General features: G+C 37.3%; 1 protein-coding gene across 1 annotated transcript; it reads left to right on the top strand.

Moving 5' to 3' along the window:
* The first annotated feature begins 5,662 nt into the window (after positions 1–5,662).
* DYNC2LI1 (dynein cytoplasmic 2 light intermediate chain 1) lies at positions 5,663–22,662 on the top strand. The gene is made up of 13 exons (XM_054279616.1): positions 5,663–5,722; positions 6,644–6,767; positions 7,168–7,202; positions 7,583–7,652; positions 7,731–7,819; positions 9,876–10,062; positions 12,516–12,584; positions 13,905–13,982; positions 15,299–15,375; positions 15,731–15,801; positions 16,305–16,402; positions 17,570–17,662; positions 22,508–22,662. The coding sequence occupies exons 1-13, from the start codon at positions 5,709–5,711 to the stop codon at positions 22,571–22,573; spliced, it is 1,071 nt and encodes a 356-aa protein (XP_054135591.1). The 5' UTR covers positions 5,663–5,708; the 3' UTR covers positions 22,574–22,662.
* The last annotated feature ends 1,345 nt before the right edge of the window (positions 22,663–24,007 follow it).

Consider the following 24,007-nt stretch of genomic DNA (forward strand, 5'->3'; position numbering starts at 1 on the left):
CAAAAGCAAGGTGGACAGGTTTACATTCATGCAGTTGCATATAAGAGGAGTAGCCCTTAAATTAAAGCTCTGGCCTGAACTGGAAAGATGATGAGTCAGTTTAAGGGTTGTGATTGACTGGGGGTTGCTTGTGCCTACAGCTCAGAAAAATACTTCTGTTTATAATGATGGAGAAAGGTGTCATTGGAAAAAACTGTATAGATTTTACAGTTTTACAGATATATTCTCAGGGACCAAACTGTCTTCAGCTCTTCATCTCTTATTTTTCAAAATTAGACCAGTTTTATAACTTTCATTTTGAAAAGGAATTTTTGTTTAGAAAAGCAGTCAAATACAAAATACTTTTCACTTCCAGCACCATTCTTATTTGCAATACAAGTATCATGGGACTAAAAGGAACAAATTGTGTATAATTGTTTCTCCTTTGAAAAAAAACCAACAAACACATAAGCACATCATGTAACTATTACAAATTTAAAGAGTATTCTCATGATACACTCTAGCCTTTGTTATACAGCTGCTGTACTTGGCAAATTTTCAGCCTTGGTCTGGTAAATTTGTAAATAAACCTTCTCTGCTCCAGCCTTTTGAAAAGAATCTAAACTGGACAGACACTGTATTTAGTACAGTTCTGTTAAACAACACCCTGTACCTAATTTCTCCTTTAATCCAATAATAATATAATTCAGATGCCAAGAATGACTCACAATTCAAAACACAAGAACAACACAGAAAACCGTTGACATAAAATGTTGTGAGTAAACTTGGAGACCTAAAATCTGTGTACAATATGTATAATGTATATACATTGGGTCTGAATAATATTTACTTCTTGTTTTTAATTTGTATCTATACATTTCCTGTTCTAATACTAATATAATGTTCTTGCACACTGAAGACATACATGATGCTGCATCTGCACTCTTGGACCTAGGAGCATTTTCCAGTTGCCTTTTTCAGGTGCAAGCCTCAGTGCTACATAGGTCAAATGTATAGAAATTACATCCATTGCTTTTCTTCCAGTCCTCTTTTTGTTCCAATGCAAATAAACCACTTCTGCAGGCTCCAGAATGGATCAGCACCATTCTCTCATAGATAATTTAGGTACAACTATGAAGAAGGTACTCAAACATAAATCACTGATTCATGGACATTTTACAGTTTCCATGTTGGCTCATGTTAATGATCATGGATCATTAATCCCTTACACCCAGTCCTCATTGATTTTTGTTTGATTATTACTTAAACTGAAGTAATTTCACAATGAAAAATCGTTGGTTTATGTTCTTTAAACATTTCAAATGCTCATACTGAGAGATATTTTCAGCTTTTTGCCCTCTGTTAAAAGCAGGGGATACAGTATTCTCCTAAAGAAATAAAATAGATTGGAAGGGAGATACAGGCCATGAAGAGAACATGGTCTCAAAAAGGGGAAAGGCAGACAGGCAGGCTGGCTTTCTTTAGAAAGCTCCCAAAGTCCTGCCACAGCTACTGAAGTGCACAGGACTCAAGCACCACGTGATGAATGCATGAGCCAATGCCTCCTCTTGAAAATCACAACCAAACAACTCACATACTGTATCCAGATGCATTCACTTCTGCAAGGTGGAAAGGGCTTCCTGGTACCTTCCACCCTTTGGTGCTGGCTGGGGCACCAGACCCTTCCCTTTCAATGAGGCAGGGCCAGCAGCAGGAGGTTTTACCTCCTCCCAGGCAGCCAGGCCCTGCCATCATCCAGGGAAGCATCCTGGGAGCCCCAAGAGACCAATGGCATTACTTCTTGTGTTGCACCCCATGGGGAGGGATACAGATCCCATGGTGAAATTCATTCAGGAATTAACACCCCCTTGCAATCAGCAGAATAATTAACTTTCAGATTTGAGGGGGTAAGGCTGTTTACAAATACAAACATGTTACTGTATCAGCTAGGTTACAGTATAAAGCTCAAATATGATTAAAAACTTCAACTTACAAGCACTAAAGTCTTCTTGTAATCATGAAATTATGATAACCTGGAATACTCCAACTAGTAGTCTTTCCTAATTGACCAATTTCAAATGAATGTGGCAGATCACCTTCTGTTATTAGAAGGGAAAAAAAGTGGAGCATTTTGCTAGTGAGCTTGATAATGTAGTTTTAAAACTCTTTGTTGAATTTTGAGCAACATGATAAACAATACAAACAGCTGATGTGCACATTTGGAGATTTCATTAACAACATTACAAACAGTTGTTTTATAAAGCCCTGTACAGTCTATGAGCAGAGTGTGACCTTCCTGCCTGCCTTTGTGTAGGAAACTCTATAGACACTGCTTTGCTTTTTTCTGTTGAGCTCTTGCTGCTGCAGCATGTCCCTACATCATTGTAATCAGAAGCAATTCATGCATTAGATCCCTTTTTTTGGCATGACTTTCCAGACTCACTGACTGTTCATTATAGGTCACCATTAATCCCCCACAGTCACATGACCAGAAATGGTGAGTTATTTTATTAAATAAATGCACTCACAGTTACTGTGACAGCCCTGTGTTAAACGATGGAGCTGCTTGCAGTTTGATCAGCAAGAGTGAGGTTTCTGTAGTGACAGTAACCTCAGCAGACACTTCCCTGCAAGGTAACAGGGTCAGCAGGTGGAGTCCCTTTCATGATGTGCAACACACTCCCAAACACAGCTCTGCAAATCTCAGGGCCTTGCTCCATGGTAATCAAGCTCTAGAGCTACTTAAAGAATACCCCACAATACAAGACAGCAAGGCTGAAAATTTCTCAGTCCAAGCAGATAATCTTGGACTGAGAAATTCTGCTTTCCCCACCAGCCCAAGCCTCATGAGTGACCCAGAGCTCAGCCTTAACCTGAAGCCATGCACCAGAGGAATTCCTACTGTGCTACCTAATCCATGACTAAAGCAGGGCAGAACCTGACTGTCTCACCTCAGCAGTGATGAGTCTGTGGGAGCTGTCACAGAGCAGCAGCTTCTGGGACTGTTGCTGGAAAACTTCCTTTGCTCAAAGCTTGCAGAACCTAGGTTGTAAAAATATGGGCAGGGTGGGATCAATATGTTAGCACATGCAAGGAGGCTTCACCTTCTGCCATGAACTTTAGAACATCTTTCATGCTTGCTTTGAGTTAGTGGTCAGAATCAACAATCCATGTAAATGATCAATGAATCTGAGCTTGACAGTGACTGAAAAATCACTGGCAAATGTCTGTACAAACAATCACATTGTTTTGAGAAGACTGTTTGGAATGCAATGTAAATTAATATATTACTTGAACTTCACTTTGCCTTGTCAGTTTTTGAGCAGCAGTGTTAGCAAGAGAACAGCTGATTTCTAGAACAAGCAAGACCCATTTATTCCTGTAGCCCACCAGGCAAAGGATAAAGCTTTAAGGTTTTAATACAATCCATAAGTTTAATGGGTTTTGTTATTTTATATTTAAATTTTGTTTAAATTTGAAATAAAAGCATATATTTCCCTATGAAAGAAGGCTGCTAGGTATTTGATGTTGAAGTTCCTTGTCAGTTTTCCTAGGTTTTAATGGTTTCTGAAGGAAGAAAATCATTCTTGTGTAAAGGAATGCACCATTTAAGCTTTAGGTAGAGCTTTAATAGTCCATACAGCTTAGTGCAATCTATTAGTCTGAGTTAATTTTAACTAAGATGATAAGTAACTCAGTAATACTGAATTAGGGGGGGAAAGTTTTGTGTGTGTGTTGTTTTGGGTATTCTTTAAAGTTTATTAGGGCAAAAGAAACACAGAAAGGTGAAATATAAAATACTGAAAACTCCAGTTTAAATTCCAGATTAGGTTTCAGTACATTTACTGACTGTACACACTTTTACTGTGCTCAGATCTGTACTGCAGCATCTTCCAGATATGCCACCTCTGACAGTGATAAATCACTGTAAAAACACTTTGCTTTTTATACTCTCATCGTTGCAGTAATGCCTGCATAGGTCACAGTGCCAGGAGCAATTCCTACCATGGTTTTGCTGTCTTTGGCAGAGCAAAGGCAGCTTTGTCCAGGGATTTTGCTACCTCTAGATACTGATTACACATCAGCACTGGCCTCACATATATACCAAAATATCAGAAGTGTTCTGTTCAACTGAAATTGATGAAAGAAATGCACTTAGACAGACATCAGCATGATCTGCACTGTGTAACACTACATAATTAAGTTTCTTTCTGGATTTTAATTTGCAAGACCATGGTTTCCATAGGAGGAGGGTCACAAATTCCTGATAATTTGCATGCAAAAACCTGTAAGTAATTAAAAACAACCAAAATAGCTATATAAAGGGTTCTGGAACTGAAACTGAGTGATTATGCAAGCTAAATTTAGAAAAAAAAGAATCTTATTTGAAGAATGAACATTACTTAGGGTCAGTGTTAGGATACTCAGCCTTCTTTGGGTAAGGAAGAAGGAACAGTTAAAATGAAATCTGAGTTAATCATTATGAATGAGGCCATTTTCCTGGCTTTGATCAAACAGGTAACTGAATGATTTCAGTCAGGTTTTTCTGTCTCCACTCTCTAAAGATACAAAGCAGCTCCTCAGCCACAGAAGAGAGCTGTGATTCTGTCTTGGATTTTGGACTTCTCTATAGGACACTTTAAACTTGTTGGGTTCCCCTACATCCCATGCCCATTTCATACTCAGGGTCATCCTGCTGTTCTACTGCACCCCTTAAATCCTCCTTTCTAATCCAAGACCACCATTTTTGGACTTGATTTTTGATAATCGTATTTGAAATAATCCAGCCCCTGTTTGTCACAGTGTCTTACTTTGTATTCCCCTAGTAACTACAAAGTCACAGAAATCCAGAATGGGTCAGGTTGGAAGGGTTGGCCATCTGTTCCAACCTCCCTGCTCAAGCAGGGCCATCCCAGAGCACAGGGCTCAGGATTGTGTCTACTTGGTTCCTGAATACCTCCAGTGAGGGAGACTCCACAGCCCCTCTGCACAAACTGTTCCAGTGCTCAGTCACTTGCACAGTAAAGTTCTTCCTCATGTTCAGGTGGAACTTCTGTGCATCAGTTTCTGCCCATTGCCTCTTGTCCTTTTGGTCAGCAGCACTGACAGAGCCTGGCTCATCTCTGACACCTCCCTGCAGACACTGGCAGACATTGGTGATGTTCCCTCTGTCACATCTCCCCGAGGCTGAACAGGCCCAGCTCCCTCAGCCTTTCCTCCTGAGAGAGATGCTCCAATCCCTCATCCACCCTCGTTGCCCTCCGCTGGACAATAAAATAATTACACAATAATTTTTGTAAAATAACTACACTTACAGTGTGTTACACAGCAGTTCACAGGGAGCGGGAACTACTGAGGCCTCGTTTCACTCCCCCCGCCGGTAACAAAGCTCATTATGGACCATGGATTTATCAGGAGCCGAGGTCAAATCAGACTCCCGGAGGTGTTGTTTACTTATCCCCGACTCCCTGCACAGCTGCAGCATTTTGTCCCCTCTCAAGAGCGGCTACAGCAGAGCTCCCCCGAGCGCCCTCGCACTGGCACGGTGCATCGGAACCGTGAGCACAGCGGCAGCCGCGGGTCTCACCACGAGGGCAGCGGGCGAGACCCGGGCGGAGCCGCCCCACGGCCCCTCCCTGTGAGGGCCGAGCCCCGCGGAACTACAGCTCCCGGCGTGCCCCGCGCCGTTCCCATGGCCACGGGCAGCCGGGCCCGCGGCCCGCGCAGCGATGCCCAAGGCCAGGTACCGGGAGCCCTGCCCGAGCTGGAGACCATGGATCGCTCCCGCTGCCCTGGGGGAAGGGGCCGGCGGCCGGGGAGGACAGCCTGGAAGCGGGAGGGAGGGCAGGAGTGCTAAAACGGGCCGTTCCGGCCTCTACTCCTAAAGCGAGCGGGGCCGAGGGCAGGCGGGGCACGCTTGGCCCTTGTCCGCTTGCTGGTGTGAGGGACCCCGCACAACCGCGCTCTGCAGGGGCCGCGGGCGGCCCTGAGCACGGGGGGCAGCAGCTCTCCGGCACACCGAGCGCAGGGCCGGAGCTTTCCCGAGCCCTCCGAGCCCTGCCTGGCCCCAGAGGCCGGCGGCTGCCGCAGGCTCCTCGGAAAGCCCGGCACGGCACACAGGCTCCTAAAGGAGTCTCGGTACCGCAGTGAGAAAGCCCGGCACGGCACACAGGCTCCTAAAGGAGTCTCGGTACCGCAGTGAGAAAGCCCGGCACGGCACACAGGCTCCGAAAGGTGTCTCGGTACCGCAGTGCCCTGCCGGGTGAAGGGCTGCAGTCACCGTCCCTGGAGGTGCTTTAAGGAAAGCCTGGACGTGGCACTTGTTCTAGTCGTGTTCAGTCACAGGCTGGACTATATGATCTCAGGGGTCTTTTCCAACCTAATTGATTTTGTGATTCTGTGATTAAATGTACTCCAGGCAAAGCCTGCCGCTGTACAGCGGGTACGTGCTAAGTATGTGCCAAAAGTGGCTGCTGGGGTTATTGAGGAATGTCACCTCAGCTGGTTTGGTTAGAAGTATTTCGACAAGCAGAGAGCAGGTGATGTGAAATTATAATAATCATCTACACTACAATAACCTTAATTTAGATATTTTCAGGAATTAGGGCCTAAGGTGTGTGTTTTCTCTAATTATTCTTTTCTTGCTTTGTTTTCTTCCAATTAGTGATACTTTATGGGATCTTGCTATAGCTGAAGTGGAGAAGAAAGAAAATCCTGACGACGATGATGATGTCAAGCCAGGGGAAGTTTGGGAAAAATCAATATTATTTATGGGAAACAAAAATGGGGTAATCTAAGTACTGTACAATTCTACACTTTTCAAACATAATTTGTGTCAGGGAAAACATCTCATATTTTCAGATGTTAAGGTTCACTTAATTTTAAAGACAGAATACCTCATGGTCTCATTCTGCAGAGGTCTAATTGATCACTAATGTCTGTTTTAAGTACAGTGTTCCTATTACTATATTTGTCATGTCTGGTAGTTTATACTTAAAATAATGGTAGAGTAACTAGATTCTGATTGAAAATTGGACTTGAGTTTCCACTGTAAGGCTGCAAGCAGTTACATGCATTTGCAGTTTTCTGGCACTTTATTATTGGAATGTTAAATGAATTTGACTTAGTGATACAACTTCATGCTTTAAAGACAGTACAGCAGAGTTCCTCTTTGTTTTTAATTTCCAGGGAAAGACCACTATCATAATGAGATGCCTTGAGAGGTATGTGTTAAATATTTTAAAGCAGTTTTCAGCTGTAGATTAAAAACCAGTCATATTGTGTGATAATTCATAATGCATGTATGCAGATGTGTTCTGTGACTGGTTGAGCACTTAGGAATGAACTTATTTCCCTCCATAATAACCTCTCAGGTGATCCTTTCAGTCCTTCTCCAGTGTTAGCTGAAATGACTCATTTCTTTGGGCTGGTGCTGCTGCTTCTCCTGTCTTCACTACCTGACACCTCCTGTCTAAAAGTGTCTTCTCTGTACTGCTGTCTCTAAGCCAAATTCTGAACTGACTGATAAATACAATTTAGTAACTGCAGAATTAACTTCCTTTCTTTAGAAGATCTTGACAAAATTCAGTTACTTTTCCTTTAGGGAAGAGTCTCCAAAGCCAACATTAGCCTTGGAATATACTTTTGGAAGAAGAGCAAGGAGACACAATACAGTGAGTATAAAGTATAACTTACCATATCTTTATATGTATACACACACCTAAAAATAACATAAAGAAACTCTTTTGCAGCCTAAAGATGTAGCTCATTTTTGGGAGTTAGGTGGTGGAACCTCATTAGTGGAACTCATTCGAATACCAATCACTGTCCACAACATAAGGTAAGTGTAAATATTACAATTCCAGAGTTATTTGAGTTTTCCTTCAAACATTAGTAAGCTCTAGACCTTTTTTTTTGTGAATACCTCCTTCAGAGTGTAATCACTGTAATCCCACGATGCTTTGCTTTGGTCTTCCTTTTCATGCTTCTCTCCTAAATAAGTTCTAAGTAAGCTCAACAAAACATGGAGGAAATAAGTTGGCCTGAAGTAGATGGAACAAGAAATACAGAAAAAAGATAAGACATAATATCTTTATGCTGAGTAAAGAGCAAAGCAACAGTTTGGGGACATATGAAAAATAAAATCTTGCTTCCTGCTTCCGTGTGCACACATAGATGCTCTTTCTGTGACTGATATTTTAGGGTGAAAAACAAGGCCAAAAACTGTGACAAAAAAAGTCCCTGGATTTTTGGGATATGACCTCTTAATGCAAAAGTCATTTCCCAACAGAGAGATGATGTTTCCAGGAGGAACCAGAGCTACTGAAATTATTTGAAAACAAAAGGAAACAAAATTTTTGATCAAATTAAGAGAACGTACTTTAAATAATTCCATTAAAATAATGGATAGCATAAGAAGAAATGCATGAAAAAATGCATGAGGAAATCACAAGGTGATGGGGGGTGCTTTTTATGATTTTTTTATTAAGAAAGATGGGAGTTGAAAGGGGAGAAAAGGATCAAAAGATGAGCTTTGCATTATGATGTATTGCTTTATTTCATTGGTATTGAGCCTTAACTTCTGAGGGGAAGAAAAAGGAGGGATATCATTTTTATCAGGTATATTTGCTTCTGTTTTGACTACTGAGATAATGCCATTATTTGCTGAGATAAGACAGAATAAAAATAAAACACTTAGGCATGTGAAGCTCTTTGTCTCTAGAAGAGCTTGGGAGAGAAAAAATTAAGTATAACTTTCCAGCCCCTGACTAAATTAAATTAATTGAGCTCTACCACCATCAGTCTTTTCTTCCTTTTTTACTGATAAGGGATTTTCTGATGTGGAGAATCTTAAGATTCTTTGCTGGGATAGCAATGTTCTGTAAGAACAATTCACTTCATAAGGCAATATTTTAACATGCCAGAAAAAATTCTACTATTTCAACAAATATAAGTGCATTTTGCTGATTTTCTCATCATTGTACTCAAGCAGTTTGCTTATTTAAAAGTTCCATAAAGTATATCTAGTTTCAAGAGACAAAGTATATCTATATCAAGAGATTTTTCACCAGATTTTTCTTTCCCACAGCATTTTAAAATGAAATTGAACATTTAGTTGGCTTTGTAGCTTTTGTAATACCACTCAGGTCTGCAATCCCCTTTTTCAAGTCAGGCTAGAATGAGATAGAGTGATGGCAGCTATTCAGATTACTGCATTTGCAATGACCTTTACAGGTGCACTTAAATGCAGCTGGTGTTTTGGGAGGCAGGGTTTTAGAAAGAGAGGACTTCAGATATAAAAGATTTCCCATCAACAATGCACCTTTAAAAGTCTGGTAGTAGCTAAGGATGTCATGAGTACTCTTTTATCTTTCAGATGACTTTTCTCAGGCATCCATTCAAGGTTCCAGTCCATGACACAGAATATTGTCTTTAACCAGGTTTTCTTCATTTCATACTAGAAAAGAATAATGAAAGTGGGTAACTTTCCAAGGTCTACAGGGAATACAGGTAATAGTTAGGAAAGATCCTAGCCATTGGCCAACATTGCTTGGTCTGGGGTTGGAGACTTAGGAGATGGCAGGGATACATAACAGCAGAAATCCTCAGTCATACAGGAGGGAACTACAGGGCTGATTTGCATATTTTACTGTTTGAAGACAGTCCCCAAAAACAATGCCTTATTGAAAGTTTTCAAAATAATAACTCTGAACAAGAGCCAGGGGAAAGGTTTCTTCAGAGTGCAGAGTATCCCTAAAAGCCATCTTGCTTTGCTATCACATTTAATTCCATCTCAGCAGGTAGATGTTCACATTTGCAGTGCAGGTGTGGTTTTGTATGAAAACGCTGACTGCCTCATGTGCTAAATATGTGACCAAATAATGCCTATTTCACAGGTCATTTGCTGTAGTTCTGGTGTTGGATCTCTCCAAACCTAATGAACTCTGGACCACTATGGAGAGCCTTCTGCAGTTCACCAGGAACCATGTGAACAAAATTTTAACCAAACTAGAAAAGACAAACCCTGAAGTAGCTGCTGAAATTAAACAGAGAATGTGGAACAATCTGCAGAGGGATCACCCTGTAAGTTACTTCTAATATTTTCTCCAGATGTCACAGGCCTTTATACAGTTAAAGATAATGCTTTAGAAAATCATAAACAACTCTTTTAGATTTTTATGCATGACTGAAAATCCATTTGATGTAGATGAACCTGTTCACTGGAAAATTATAGCAATTTAATAAAAATTCAATAAGAGCAGAAACAAGGAAAGAAGGTTTCTTATATCTTTTTGTTAGATATCTAATGTGATTGTTATGGCATGTTACACCAATCAAAAGAAATAGTTTTAGAGTAGCAGTTTGCTTTTTTTCCCCCTCATCTTTTAAAAATGAAGATGAAAACTAGAATGTACAAAAGTCATCTAGCAAGAGACTAGCTGAAGGTACAAATTTAAGAAAAGAATATAGTTATAACAGCCATCAACATGACTATATACTTTGCATTTATTTAAATGTCTATCACAAACTCAATGCCTTTTGATAATCTGACAACTAATTAAATTATAAAGTTTCAGAAATGTTAACATCAGTCCTTTAAACATAATTGCTAACTAAATCTCTGGAAAAGCTAAACTAGATTATGCGCAATAGAAAGGAAAAGTCATTGTGCGTTAAACCTCTGCAAATGTTGTGTGTATATAATGCATAAATAAGTATTCAACAATTCAAAGACCTGGCATGTAAATCTAGCTACTGTAACTTCTATAAAATGCTTCAACACAGCAAGTGCTTGTAGAGCTCAGAAATTTAAAAGTGACTTAAAATGGATGAGAAAGCCACATATGCAGCACTCCGTAGATTTAGCATATGGGGTTTGATATTGGGATTATTTTGGTTTTTACGTTTAGAGAAGGTAATTCACAAAAAGATAACACCTACATGCACAAATAAATGGCAATAAATTATGACCATAGTGTCTAGTTTCATATAGGGTTTTACATATCAGAAAATTGCAAGCTTATTGCAATAAAGAAAAATAATAATGCTATTATTTGTTAAGAAAACTTGGTATTCTTGCACTGTAGGAAAAACATTTATACCTTCTGAACGAAAATTTGTTCATCTTCCATTATCAAAGACATCAATAATGCAAACAAAATATTATATTACCATTTGGTTCTCTTCTTATTTTAATCATTGTTCAAAGAAAAATTGTGTCAGTTTATTAGAAGAAAATACTGTAATCTATAGTCAAATTAAATGATTTCTTATGGAGATCTTTATGTGCCTTCCAATGGCTAAACATATTTTTATTATAAAGAGGAATCAATTAAATACTTATATTTTTAAGGATTAAGATATATTTCATAGGCCTGGCTAAAGAATTATTTGCTATGATGACAAAACATATCAACTGCAGACCCTGTTTAGAAAGGCTGAATGGATCTAAACTACTCCATAGTCAAAAACAAATTCCACAGTCAAAACATGAATAGGGTTCAATATACTAGTTTTAAGGTTTCTGATGTTATCCCAAATTTTTCCTCTTAGTTATGAAATGAAAACTTTATTTTTTCCATTTTGTATTCTATATACTCTTTTTAAGTTGTGATAGTTTTGCTTAAAGCTTTTTATTTGACAATGTATGAGTGAAGCCATTATTTCTCCTCTCCAAGCAGAGGATTTTCAGTATGTGCAGCCTCTGTCAACATTCTGTCATTGAACCTGTCTGTGAAATAGCTGGGGTTAGGAGGGAGCAGTTGGACCAGCCTCTGCTACAACTCATCTTTGTTGCACTGCTGCAGCCAAAGCAGCTTGAATAAATATTTGCCTGAACATACAAGGAGACTGCCTCATTTCATATGGACTACAGCAAACCCTTCCAGATCACTTGAGAATTCTTGTAATTCACTCTTTAAAATTTTATCCCACATTAGCTATTCAGCACATAAGCCTGCACTTTTAGACCTGTTTTCCTCCATTGATACTGATTCACATTTCAAGATTGTTGGATGATGTTTCCTCTTTGTGCGGATATCAAACATTTGAAATTCACATTAAATATTGTTTGTGTGTTTGGAAAACATGATGTGGACAGGGCAGATGTGTGACACAAGCAAATAATTCAATTTATTTTTCTTGAGATTTTGTCTGCATTCTTTTAGATTTTATCCAAAGAATGTGAATGTGTCAAAAAGCCAGTTCTTCTAATCCAGCCAGGCAGGTGTTCTATGAATACATGAGGTTTTTCCTCTCTTCCTTTCCCATCTAATAATGTAATATATAGTGTAAAAGCCCATTTATTCCACTGAGTGTTCTAACTGCTCAGAGAGATTACTTCCTGACCGTTTAGGAAGAAAATGGGAAAATGGCAGAATATAATATGGATATTGCAATAAAGTTGATTCCTCTACCTTAAGGTTTGGAAAACCTTGTGTTCTGTGAATTTATTTTAACCTCTTTCAGTTGCTTTAACAGTTGCAATCTTTTACAGTTTGTTTACAGAGCTTAACTGTCCTTTATCTTTTTAACAGGACAGTGCATTAGTTGACCCTTTTCCAATACCCTTGGTGATAATTGGAAGCAAATATGATATTTTTCATGTAAGTAATACTTAAGTACCTTTTTAATAATTAAATTATTCTCAGTAAATATTCTATATACTAAAATTTTACTAATATAATAGTAATCTTTTGAACTAAAGTGTGGACAGCCAGTCTTCTACCACAAAAAAAAAAAAAAATCTTTCCATCCAACAGCATTAAGGAAATCCTACTGTCATTTCTTCACAAAACACCCCCAAACTGATGATTTTTGAAATGTATGTAGAAAATGCTTCCCTTTTTGGTCTGCAGCAACTTGTGTCTCAACAAGAAAACACCACATGGATGATTTCCTTTTATAATGAGAGAAATCCAGCTCCACGTGTCCCTTGTGACAGCAGCTGTAAGTTTATGGCAGTGAAAGAGGGGTGTATCTCAAGTCAGCTGATGAGATTATTTTTGGAGGCAGCTTCAGTCTGGAACTTCTTTTAAAGTACTTCCTAAGTTTCTAGAGACAAGTGAGAAATTGCATTTTTTTATGGAGGAGAGGAAAGAAATGTCATAGTACTGCTGGATTGTGTCCCAGGCCATAAAAATCCCTAACAAATGCATACTCACTGCACTTGATCAGGAGAAACCAGAACTGTATATTTGATTTGTAGCAGTTGTGCTGGCAGCCTGTGCTTCTCTGGATGGCTACACAGTGCACTTGATACCTGGCTGACTCTCTGAGTTACTGAATTCTTTATTAATAAGGGACTTGCCTTCCCTTTATGCTGAGCCACGACCCCCTTAAATGGTTCTCATGTAATAAGGACAAAATGCCAGCCTGATTCCTTTGGGATTGACTCCTGCAGGCATCACTGGGACCAAGTTTTCACCCGTTTTATCCAGGGAATGCCATCTGTATGATCTTAGATGAAACACATGGGTGAAAAGGTACTTGGATGCACCTTTCAAATCTTGCAGGTATTAGAATTTAGACAGCATATACCCAAAGATTTTCTTAAATATTTTCACAAAAAGAAAAAAAAATCTTATTCTTCTAGTAGACAGCATTTCTACTGGTAAAAATTTAAAACAATATCAAGCAAATAAATTGAAAATTAAATGTGCATTCTCAATTTAAAAACTTTTCCTGGACTAACATATTGCCTGAATTAGGCTTCATCTGTAAAAAAGAAACAAAGAGAAATTGTGACATTTCTTTTTAGAGTAGGCTGTTACTGATTCTGTCTTAAGATATAATTATGCTGACAGCTGAAAGCCTTATATATTGTAGCTTAAGTGCACTGCAGTTTATAAAAAAAAAAGAAAAGTTTTAACTGTAGTATTTTGGGGTTTTTTCTTACATCTATGTTCCACTCTCAACTTTTTCAGGAGTTTGACTCTGAAATGAGGAAAATAATAAGCAAGACACTTCGATTTGTTTCACATTATTATGGAGCCTCATTAGTGGTATGCATTTTCACTTTCTACTTAAGAATAGACAAGATGAACAATATTTCTGTTACAAAACAATAATTTTTAAAATAGTACTATAAAACTCCTAGAGAAAATGGGATTTCATTGGTTTTACACTAGCTTTCTTCATGAGGCTATCTGTTGAACAAGTCACTATACTGGCAGGGATGGATGGACATGCCTTGTGAGCAAACAAACTACATAATTCCCAGTATCAACAAACACTGAATGAAAACAGTTACCTGTTAGCCACCTTAGTTCCTGCATTGAGTTTACTGCATCCTGGGCAATTCTTTTGTTTGTACAAGAAAGGAGAATGGGCAAAAGTTATTGCCTTAGATCGAATTAGGGAACTGAGCCTTTTGGTAGAAGCATGAACTTACATCAAGTGACCGAGCTTTTGTAGGTTTAAAATCATTGCCTCATTTTCACAGTAGTTTATGTGTAACAGGTCACTACACTTAGGGTGTTGAAGGAGGACTGTTTATGTAATAAATAATATGTAATAGTATCTTAGGGATTATCAAAACAATTTATGTTTACTTTGAATACTTATAATCCCAGCATGTTCTTTTGCATCCATGTAAAGCTTTTTTCACTCTGACACATGAATTTGACTTTTGTTAACTGAGAGTACAACTGTCTTGGTTGGGGTTTTTTTAGTATTTAAGCATTATTGTAATTAAAAAATAGAATATAAATCTCTTTGTCTTCTTAATCCTGATTGTCATTGAAATGAGAGGGAGAAACCTAATTTCTCACAGCACAGATCTGACTTCTTTCTCAAAGACATGAATCTGTTCGGATACAAAAGCCCTTAGACAAGAAGAAGCCCTTAGACAAGAAGTTGTTTGAGAATATATTCTGAAAATTGCTTTCTGATAAATCTGTACCATTCTGCCACTTGTAAGCTGTTTTTATGACAATTATATAGTTATTAATTACATTTCTAAATGTTTATGGTATTCTGGATAATATTTAATGCAATTTAAAATCTTAACTCAGTCTTGGGGAAAAGAACTGTGTCTCATAATGTGCATATTTCAAAAGCTTTGGATCAATATTTTTAAAATTATTCTTTAATCTTTATTTATTCTACTTTTTAATCTTACTTAATATCCAGTAACAAATACATTCATGTTTTTGAAAGGGAATGTGAGATTTTTACTCTAGTCTATTCAGTGAACATATACCAAATTTATTGGGGTCAGGTATTAATTAGAAAGGCTCTATCCTCTTTGTAGACGGCAAAATGCAGCAGACCTATGATGGAAGTTCCTAATGTATATTTTGTTTTCTGATTCATTTAGTTTACCAGTAAATCTGAGGCTCTCCTGTTGAAAGCCCGTGCTCTTATCAATCACTTGGCATTTGGCTACGATAAAAGGTAATGTTATTGTTCAACTATTAAATGTCTTGCTCAGAACATAAAATTACTTAATAAAAACATTTTAATCATAATAACTTTTTTTAAAATATTATCTCTGAAAGAATTTTGCTAATGGACTTGGACTTCTGTGACTTAGCTGCCTATCTCTGCTACGAACAGTGATAACTCCTCAGTTTTGATCCTCAAACTGATAAATGAAAAATGAGGTTGCCACTGGAATTGAGCATTATTTTATTTACATGATTTATATGCAAACCCCAGGAAGACTCTAGTCTTAGCTAGAATAATCTTGGGGGTTTTTTTTGTTGATTGCTAAATGGTCACTTGATACATTTTCTTTTTTTCTGTTTAGCAAGTCTGTATCAGTGGATCCCAGCAAACCTCTCTTTATACCAGCAGGCCTGGATTCCATGAGTCAAATAGGTTAGAACATTTCCTGTTCATTGTTTGTTGCTTCATTCTTTTAAAAAAACATGAAAAACATTTTAAGCAAATAGATAAATTACAGCACATCAGTATCAGTTTTAAGAGATTACTGAAGGAAATAGCTTATAGATTTTAAAATCATGATTCGGTATATTACTGAGAATTATTTGTGCAGGTTTGTTAGGTAGTTTAATAAAGTCTCTGGACTATGTAAAATATTAAAGTACCAATAAGCTTAGATCTGAAAGAAAATAAAATATACAAAACCTCTCAGCCTATTTCATGGTAGGAGATAAAGGGTTTTTTCAAAGAATGTTTGTAAAATATACAAAACTTCTCAGCCCATTTCATGGTAGGAGATCAATGGTTTTTTTCAAACTTGTTGCAGCTTGTCAGTGTAGAAGGTAAAATAACAAATCAGATGGTTCATTATGCAAAATTATTCTGTGATTTATGTTGTTATGACAACACACTTGTCTTATGTGTGCTGTGATCCCCAGGACCACCACCTGCCTCTGACAGTGATCTTGGAAAGATGCGTGCCAACACGCCTTTGGAACTATGGAAAAAAGTATTTGAGAAAACATTTCCTCCCAAGGTGGGAATGGATATGCCAGGCATACAGCTGCTTTTCTCACAGAACAGCAGCAACAACCCTGCTCCTTGTTGTCTTTCAAGTGCACTGACTGGAATTTTAGTCTCACTTAGCAGTTCTCTTTAATAGATTTTTGAAAGATAAAGGCTTGTATGTAGTAGTGCTCCTACATGTTCAGTCACCTTCCTACATTTAGAAATTATAAAAGATGCTGTTCTCAGTATAAAATGCCCCAACAAGATAAAGACTAAACTTCTTAGAAACTATAGAGAAGTGTTAGTTTTCATGTTATTTTTCCTCATAGCCTTTAAAAACACAATAAACATCTCCTCCTGCACCCACCCCTCCAAGTACCCCCTGAACTCCCCCTGAAGCAGCTGGAGAAATGAATACACTTCTCATCTGGCAAGCTCCATGGCTGTTCATCAGTGTACCAGTCTAAAGATTTAAACATTTGCCAAAGAGATTCACAGTCTCCTGTTTTGGTTCCACAGGAGGCTTTAAACTTTGAAGCTATTTTTATGCATTGTAACCTTCGTTTTCCATTGCCTCACCTAGGAAGTAGAATTCTGCTTTATTTTATTCCATCACTGGTATTATTGCCTTGTTGCTACTTTCCATTTGATATGATTAAGGAGAAATGTGCAGGACAACATTTAAAAACCCCTCCTCATGTGACAGTTTTTCTTACTATTAGTGTATTTGCTTCTTTGGAATTCAAGTTATAGTTTACTCAAGGCTAGGAAGTGAAAATGCAGATATTTGGCAAAGATAGCAATCAGTTTCTCAGCTATTGAAGTAATGCTTCTGATAACCAGAACTGAATTCTAATAATGAGTATTAAATAGTTATCAAGGGCACCCTCAACTGTGCCCTAACATCATGGACCAGGAAGGTTATTTTCATTTTGATGCCCAAGAATAATAACCAGCCACCACATGAGAATATTTTCTGCCCTTTAGAATCTAGCTGTGCTTTTATTTTTTCTTCATTTTACTGACAGGTTTTTTCTTTAACTAATCTGTGTCCTGTAGCACAAAATTGTTCCATAAATGCAAGCTTTTAATATATTGGTATTAAAAGCAAATACTTTAATTTCTATAGTGTGGCTTTTTCTTATTAAAAGAAGATAAATTGTATTATTTGGGGTTTTGTCTTTTCTCCTTTTAGAGTTTCTCTGATTTACAAGATACCAAGGACCCTGCACAGGATAGCCAATATGCTGAGTATGAAGTTGATGTCATGAGAGCTCAGAAAAACCAGGTGTGTGGTAATTCTCTAAATGCTGTTCACAGTCAGGTATTCCAGAACCACCAGCACTGCTGAACTAATAGTATATACTCATACCTCCCCTTTTTGTCCTTAAATAATTTCAGCTTTAGATTTCAGCTTAGGAGTTGATTGTGAGGTTTTTTCCCCAATGTTAGATACTAAGCCAGTAGACCATTGTTCGATCTCAAAGTTTTGGCTCTGAGATTTTTTAGAAATTATAATTCAAATTTTCCCTTGAACTGTACTTTAAAATTAACTCACTAAAATAAACTTTGAAGCCTTCTCGATGTAATTTCCTCATTTCTTCACTCTGTACTCTCATTTGAGTGCTGACTAACAAAGTATAGGAAGCAGTATCAAGGTCTGTGGTGGGAACTCTTCTGTCTTTCTCCTTCAAAACTTATTTAAACTGGAAAGGTACTGAGATGATAACATTTCTAACTTGAATTTGCAGGCTATGGACATTTTATCTTAAATAGAGTGAAGGGAATTGTTCCACAGAGTGATGGCAAGTGGCTTAACCCCTGAATTCCAGGAAAGACCTTTAATGGGGAAAGGGTCTTCTATTTTTTCTTAAAAATTTTGAAGTGTTTCTGCCTTTCTCTAGATTAGTGGGGAATTAATTTTATAGAAAAATTCTGTGGCAGACTAGGTGAAGGTGAAATGATTGCCTCACAGCTAGCAGTATATAACATCAGCTGAGTAGCAGCACTGTTTAGAACAGTTTTCATCAGTATGGATGTGTTCATAGGTATGGGTCTGTTAAAATCAAACCAAGATTTATCCAAAGAATAAAGCAATTTCAAAAATCCCCTGCAGCCTTTGAACCTGCACATTACCTGCAATATCCTGTTAATGTAGGTGTCAGTTCTGAATTTCTGTCACATCAAGAGCAGTCCTAGAAATCATTAACATTTGTAAAGTACACTGCTTTTGGAATTTATAATACAACCATACTGAGTATAGCTACATATCTCAAAATAACTATATAGTGTACTAGGTTTGTTATTTTTACATAATAATGTGTTGCAAAAGAAGACACTGGTATGTATTGATTAAATCATACAGGAAATTATTAATTTTCTGTTTTTAAATAAAAGAGACAGGCTTTTATAATCTTAATCTGTTCAAGGGCATTGCAAACCATTATAGCTTTTTTTTGTTGGACTACTACAAGTAATTTGAGCATTAAAGAGAAAATTACTTCTGTTATCTGCAGTTATTTCCTAAGTTTTTATCACGAAGTTTAATTTTTACAAGATTATTTGCACATTATTAAAATGATTAAAATGTTTTATACTAAGAATTTGAATTGCACCAAGCTAGAAATACATATCTAAAAGAAAAGAACTTTCTAGTTGCCATGTTTCTTGAAGTGTCCTTCAGTTTTCCAGTTCATTGGAAAGCAGCACAAAAATCATATTTTTAAGCAACTTTTTAAATTCCTCATGTGCCTGACATTCTTTATAGTGTCTCATGGTACCCATTGCATAGGAGGACCAGTATTTTAAGATGGTCAATATGCAAGGTGTTGCTAATGAAATCATGGGACCTAATGCAAAATTAGAAGTATCATGTGATGCCAGTGAATGGTTTCATGTTATCATTTTTCTGGGTTACTTTCAGTTAATTAATGTTACTTTGGACGACAGATGATAGCCTATTTGCTTATTTATCTCAAAGATAAGCTTCAAAATAAAAAAAAGCACAAAGCCAGCAAGGGAAGCAAAACACAGGCCCTGTCACTGCATCTGATAGAGGAACCAGCAATAGCTGACTGACTCAGGCCTCATCAGGACTGCTCGATAATGCCATAACAGATTTAGAGATAACTGTGGCAATAATACAAAGTTTAAATAAATCATTTCCAACTTTGTAATTTTGATTGAAGGGTTTGCCTGCATTCTAGTAGAGTAAAAGATTGAATTCTAATTCTTGAGTATAAAATAAGAAAACAGTTAAAAAAAAAAAAATCAAGAAAGTCCCTGGCTGACTCCAAGGTACTGTTAGCCAGCATTTATCTGAGATGCTGTTTGGCTGTAGAAGTTTAGAGTCCAGCTCATTAACATTCTGACATAACTGTTTTCTTTCAGACCAGCTTATTTTGGCTCCTTAATATTTTCAGAGTTAACTATGACATTTCTTTCTTTCTTAACATTTCTTTCTTTACATTTTTGCTCTGGAAAGCCCTCTGAGGCTGTCTTTTCCTCTCTGTGCCTTCCTTCAAGATGGAGCACATCTCTCTTTCTCAACTATGTCTCTTCACAATTTTTTTCCTAGTTCTTGCCCCACAGACATACATAGCACAGGTTTATATTAAATAGTGCTGTTGGAATTGTTTGCTGCTTTTCATTCCCTGTAGTTAAGCTCTGAGAGAGAACACAACACCAGGGACCCTTCTGAAAGTTATATCTCTAATGTAGTTCTTAACTAGCAGATTTTCTCCAGGAATTACTGGAATTTTGTGGGTTTTGCAGGGCTTTCAAGATTCAAAAAAAAAAAAAAATTCTGCATAGTTATTAGGCCTTCAATGTCTAGGTTTTGGTCAATTCTTCATACATAAACCACATGGCAAGCTTGTCATCCTCTATCCATTCCCTGTTAGCTTTTTGGCTTTTGATGCTTTCAGGTCACCTTAATTTGGTTTTTGGTATACACATAACCTGAATAAGAGTGAGATCTTTTAAAATAATGTTTCTGATTAGAGCTACATGTCTACACCTGCATCAGTGAGCACCTATGAGGAGCATGAAAGTCTTGTTCCTTAGTTCCTTCTAAATGTTTGTGGCAGTGAGAGCCTGGCACACGGAAATATCTGTTCTCTTTCCTTTCTGCCACAGATGTAAGTGGCAGACTTACTCTAAGGTGTCTTTTTGAAGGTTTTTCTTTGTTTCATGATATGCCTTCACTGCTAATGCTCAAAATAGGTGCTTGGACTTTTTGATCCGGACATTTGACTGCAGCTGCATTCATTGATGCAACAGATAAAGCTCAGCCTTGAGCTCAATGACCTGGAGAGCCTTCTACTCATGTGATTCAGAAATGATGGCAGTGCCAAAGTTCACGGTGACTGGTCCTTGTTACACAGAGCTGTTACTTCAGGGATTGGTGCCAGTTCTAGCTGAAGCCTCACGCCATGAGGTGACGTGAAAAAAGGAGATGCCTGGAGCCATTTGGTGTCAGCTAACAAGTCATGGAAGCAGATCTTAATGAACAGAGATTAACTGTTAAGTCTTAACTAACTGTTATGACTTTACCAAGTCATAAACACAAGAAGATTCTGCATCTCACAAGGAAGAATAGTTGCATTTCCCCTAAAATTGCAGCAACCTAATCAACTCCCAACCAACAGCTGCAGATCTGCAGCTGACATGGGGACTGTGCTGGCCAACAGACTGAGAGCCATATTCTTTCAGCAGACTCTGCTGCCATGATCATATTGCTGAACTTCAGGAGACCATTTCAGTCTCACTCAGAAGATTTCATACTGTTCCATGAGGCCTTGGTCCCACAAATATAATAGGCCCCTACCTTAATCTGCATAACAGCAGTATCACCTTTCATTTTCTCCACAGGAGGACATGTGCTAGTCTTTGTAAGAGAAGAAGTTATTTAGAATATTTACTTAGCTGCCAAGAACAAGCTTTCTTGTTTTCACGTGAAAGCATGTCCAAATGGGTAAAAAAGACTTCATTTTTAAACCAAATTAAAGAGCATTATTAGAGCACTGTTATTAAATTTTCTACCAAAGTTTTTGTCCTTAAGACTTTTAATGAGTGTTTCAGTACTTGGTTGCTTTCACCATGTTCCAGATTGAGGGCACTTCCAGTAAGAAACTGCATGAAAAGGAAAGTTGAAGCCATATCAGTCACTCAGAACAGAGGAAGTGCAACAATTAAGTCTTTTCCTACAATCTTAATTTTTCCTTCTTGTTTGTAGACATTGTAGTATTGTCTTTAATTACATGATCATATACTATTTTGCTGATGTCTCAATTCAATTGTTCAGTATTTCTTTTCATCATCCTTATTCTTTATGTACCTGATTTTTCAACCTGCCATTCAGACACTTCAATGAACACAAAAGTATTAATTTTTTTTTTCTCTGAGAGTGTGTGGTAATGTTATCTCATCTGAGTGCCTCACAAACATCAGTTAAGTCTTTCTTCCCAATCCCTTTATGAGATTAGGTGTGATCTTCCCCATTTGACAGATGAAGAATTTACAAACACAGAAATACAGAAGCATTAAGGTTTAAAAAAAATGTAAGCCCACTTTATGCCAATGTTGAGATATCTGTGATAAGTTGCTAGCACTAATAACGTTTAAAGCATTCAGATCACATTGAAAGCACATTTAAATTGCAATTATTTTTCTTTGTAAATCTGATCTCTGCCCCCTTCACTTGCACCCACAGAACAATCATAGCATAATGCTAGCATGAAGATTTTTTGCTGAAAAAAATCTTTAGAAATGACTCCAGACAGTACACACACCTACATAAAATTCAGCAGAGGAAACTGTTGTTTGTAATGGTGCTAGAAATTCCTACTATAAGCTTCAGTGCTCCCAGTTGACTGATATGAGGTCATTTGTGTACCTTGCTAGTACTCTGCTGATCTAAAGTACAGCAAAATGTAGCTCCCTACATGACAGCAATTGTGGCAAAATTCATAGCACTTTTAGGATAATTTTGTTAAATACAGAAATATACTACACCTTCTCTGCAGTGAAAAGTGTTTGTACATACAGACATTTGCCAAATAAATACATGAAGTTTCTGGAGACTTTTAGTAATGAGAAAATTAGCTTAACATGTATATATGTTTCTTTTTAGGAACTTGAACAATACAAAAGAAATGCCTCTAAATCCTGGAAAGAAATGGATTTTGACTCCGATTGAAGAACTGCTCTGTCTTCGGTTTAACACCATTTACAAAACTATTTTTATAATTTTTACATTACATTAGCAATTTCATCTGATGCAGTTGAAACTATGAAGTTGGTATTTATTGAGCATTCCTGTTATTTTTATAAAAGGAGCTGTTTATTCACTCAGTCCAAATTAATTTATCTTGGCACTGGCAAAGAGTTTTAAAAAGTGGGGAGAAAGGAATTCTAGATTGCTCTCAGGTGGGTTTGTGTATGAAGACTGACATTAGTCAGTTCAACCTAATTTATAACACATTATTTGATTTACTTTTGAATACTTCTACCCTAAGCATATATTTAAATATAAACAAGTTTTCACACCCAGAATATGAAATTGTGTAGTGTGCTAGGCATCTTTTTGTAGTTCAAAACCAAAGTTTAAGAAATACTTTCATAATTGTTTGACATATTTGAATTAATAAAAAACCCCTAAAACTGGCAGAATAAAGTGGAGTTAAAACCTTCTTTGACCTGAATTCAGAAGTGTGCATTCTCTCTGTCACAGAATCATACAGTTTAATACAGGACTTACTTCTTGCAATGTATAATGTCACACAGAGTTTAGAAGATGGATGTTTCTGTCATATATTCAAATGCTAGGAAGTCAGTCTAATTAATTTGACAGATACTTGGTTAGTGCTGAGAGTATTATTGATTCACATTCAGCCTTCAGCAGGAATGGGATTTTGTCCATGCACACCTCACTAGTGTGAGATGCACTGAGTGTTCTGAGAATACCCAAGCCAATCCAGATTAAAGCCAGAGGTGTCTCCTGAGAGCTCAGACTTGTCAGAGAGTGAATGTCTGAACAGTCACTTGGCAAACCAGCTCAACCCTATATGCTCATAAAAATGGGAGAGACAGACTAACCTGTATCCTTCCAGCTATTTAAAGCTATTTGTTATTTTTAACATATTCGTTCACCAGATGTTTTTCTGAATACAACATTTATATCTCAGAATATTTTACATAAAGATACCAGAAAAATACACTTAAGTGGAAACACTGTATTACCTTGAGGATTGGATTTAAAATTCCTTGTTATGAACTGCCTCATCTCAAAACTATCATATAAAACTAGCTATATAATTACAGAATTTTAAGATACAAATATACTTACGTCCTTGGAGAAATCTATCTCTCTGCAAAAACTAATTTCTTCACATGAAGAAATGTGAACATGAAAATAAGATACAAAAGTTAGGAATTCTGTGTCTGTTACGTTTTCAGTTTTGAAAGGCCCATGAGAAAAATTTCCAAAGATGAAAATAGCATTGCTTCTGACAAACAAATTTCATACTTTTTCCCTAGTTAAACTGACATTTTATTAAATAAAACCAAAACATTATTAAACAAACATATTTTTTTCCTTGTAATTCATAAACTGCTTCCAGAACTTGACAGT

Source organism: Melozone crissalis, unplaced genomic scaffold (genome assembly GCF_028551555.1).
Source record: "Melozone crissalis strain CALT ecotype California unplaced genomic scaffold, PUWL_Pcris_2 ptg000027l_1, whole genome shotgun sequence".
Classification (NCBI taxonomy): Eukaryota; Metazoa; Chordata; class Aves; order Passeriformes; family Passerellidae; genus Melozone; species Melozone crissalis.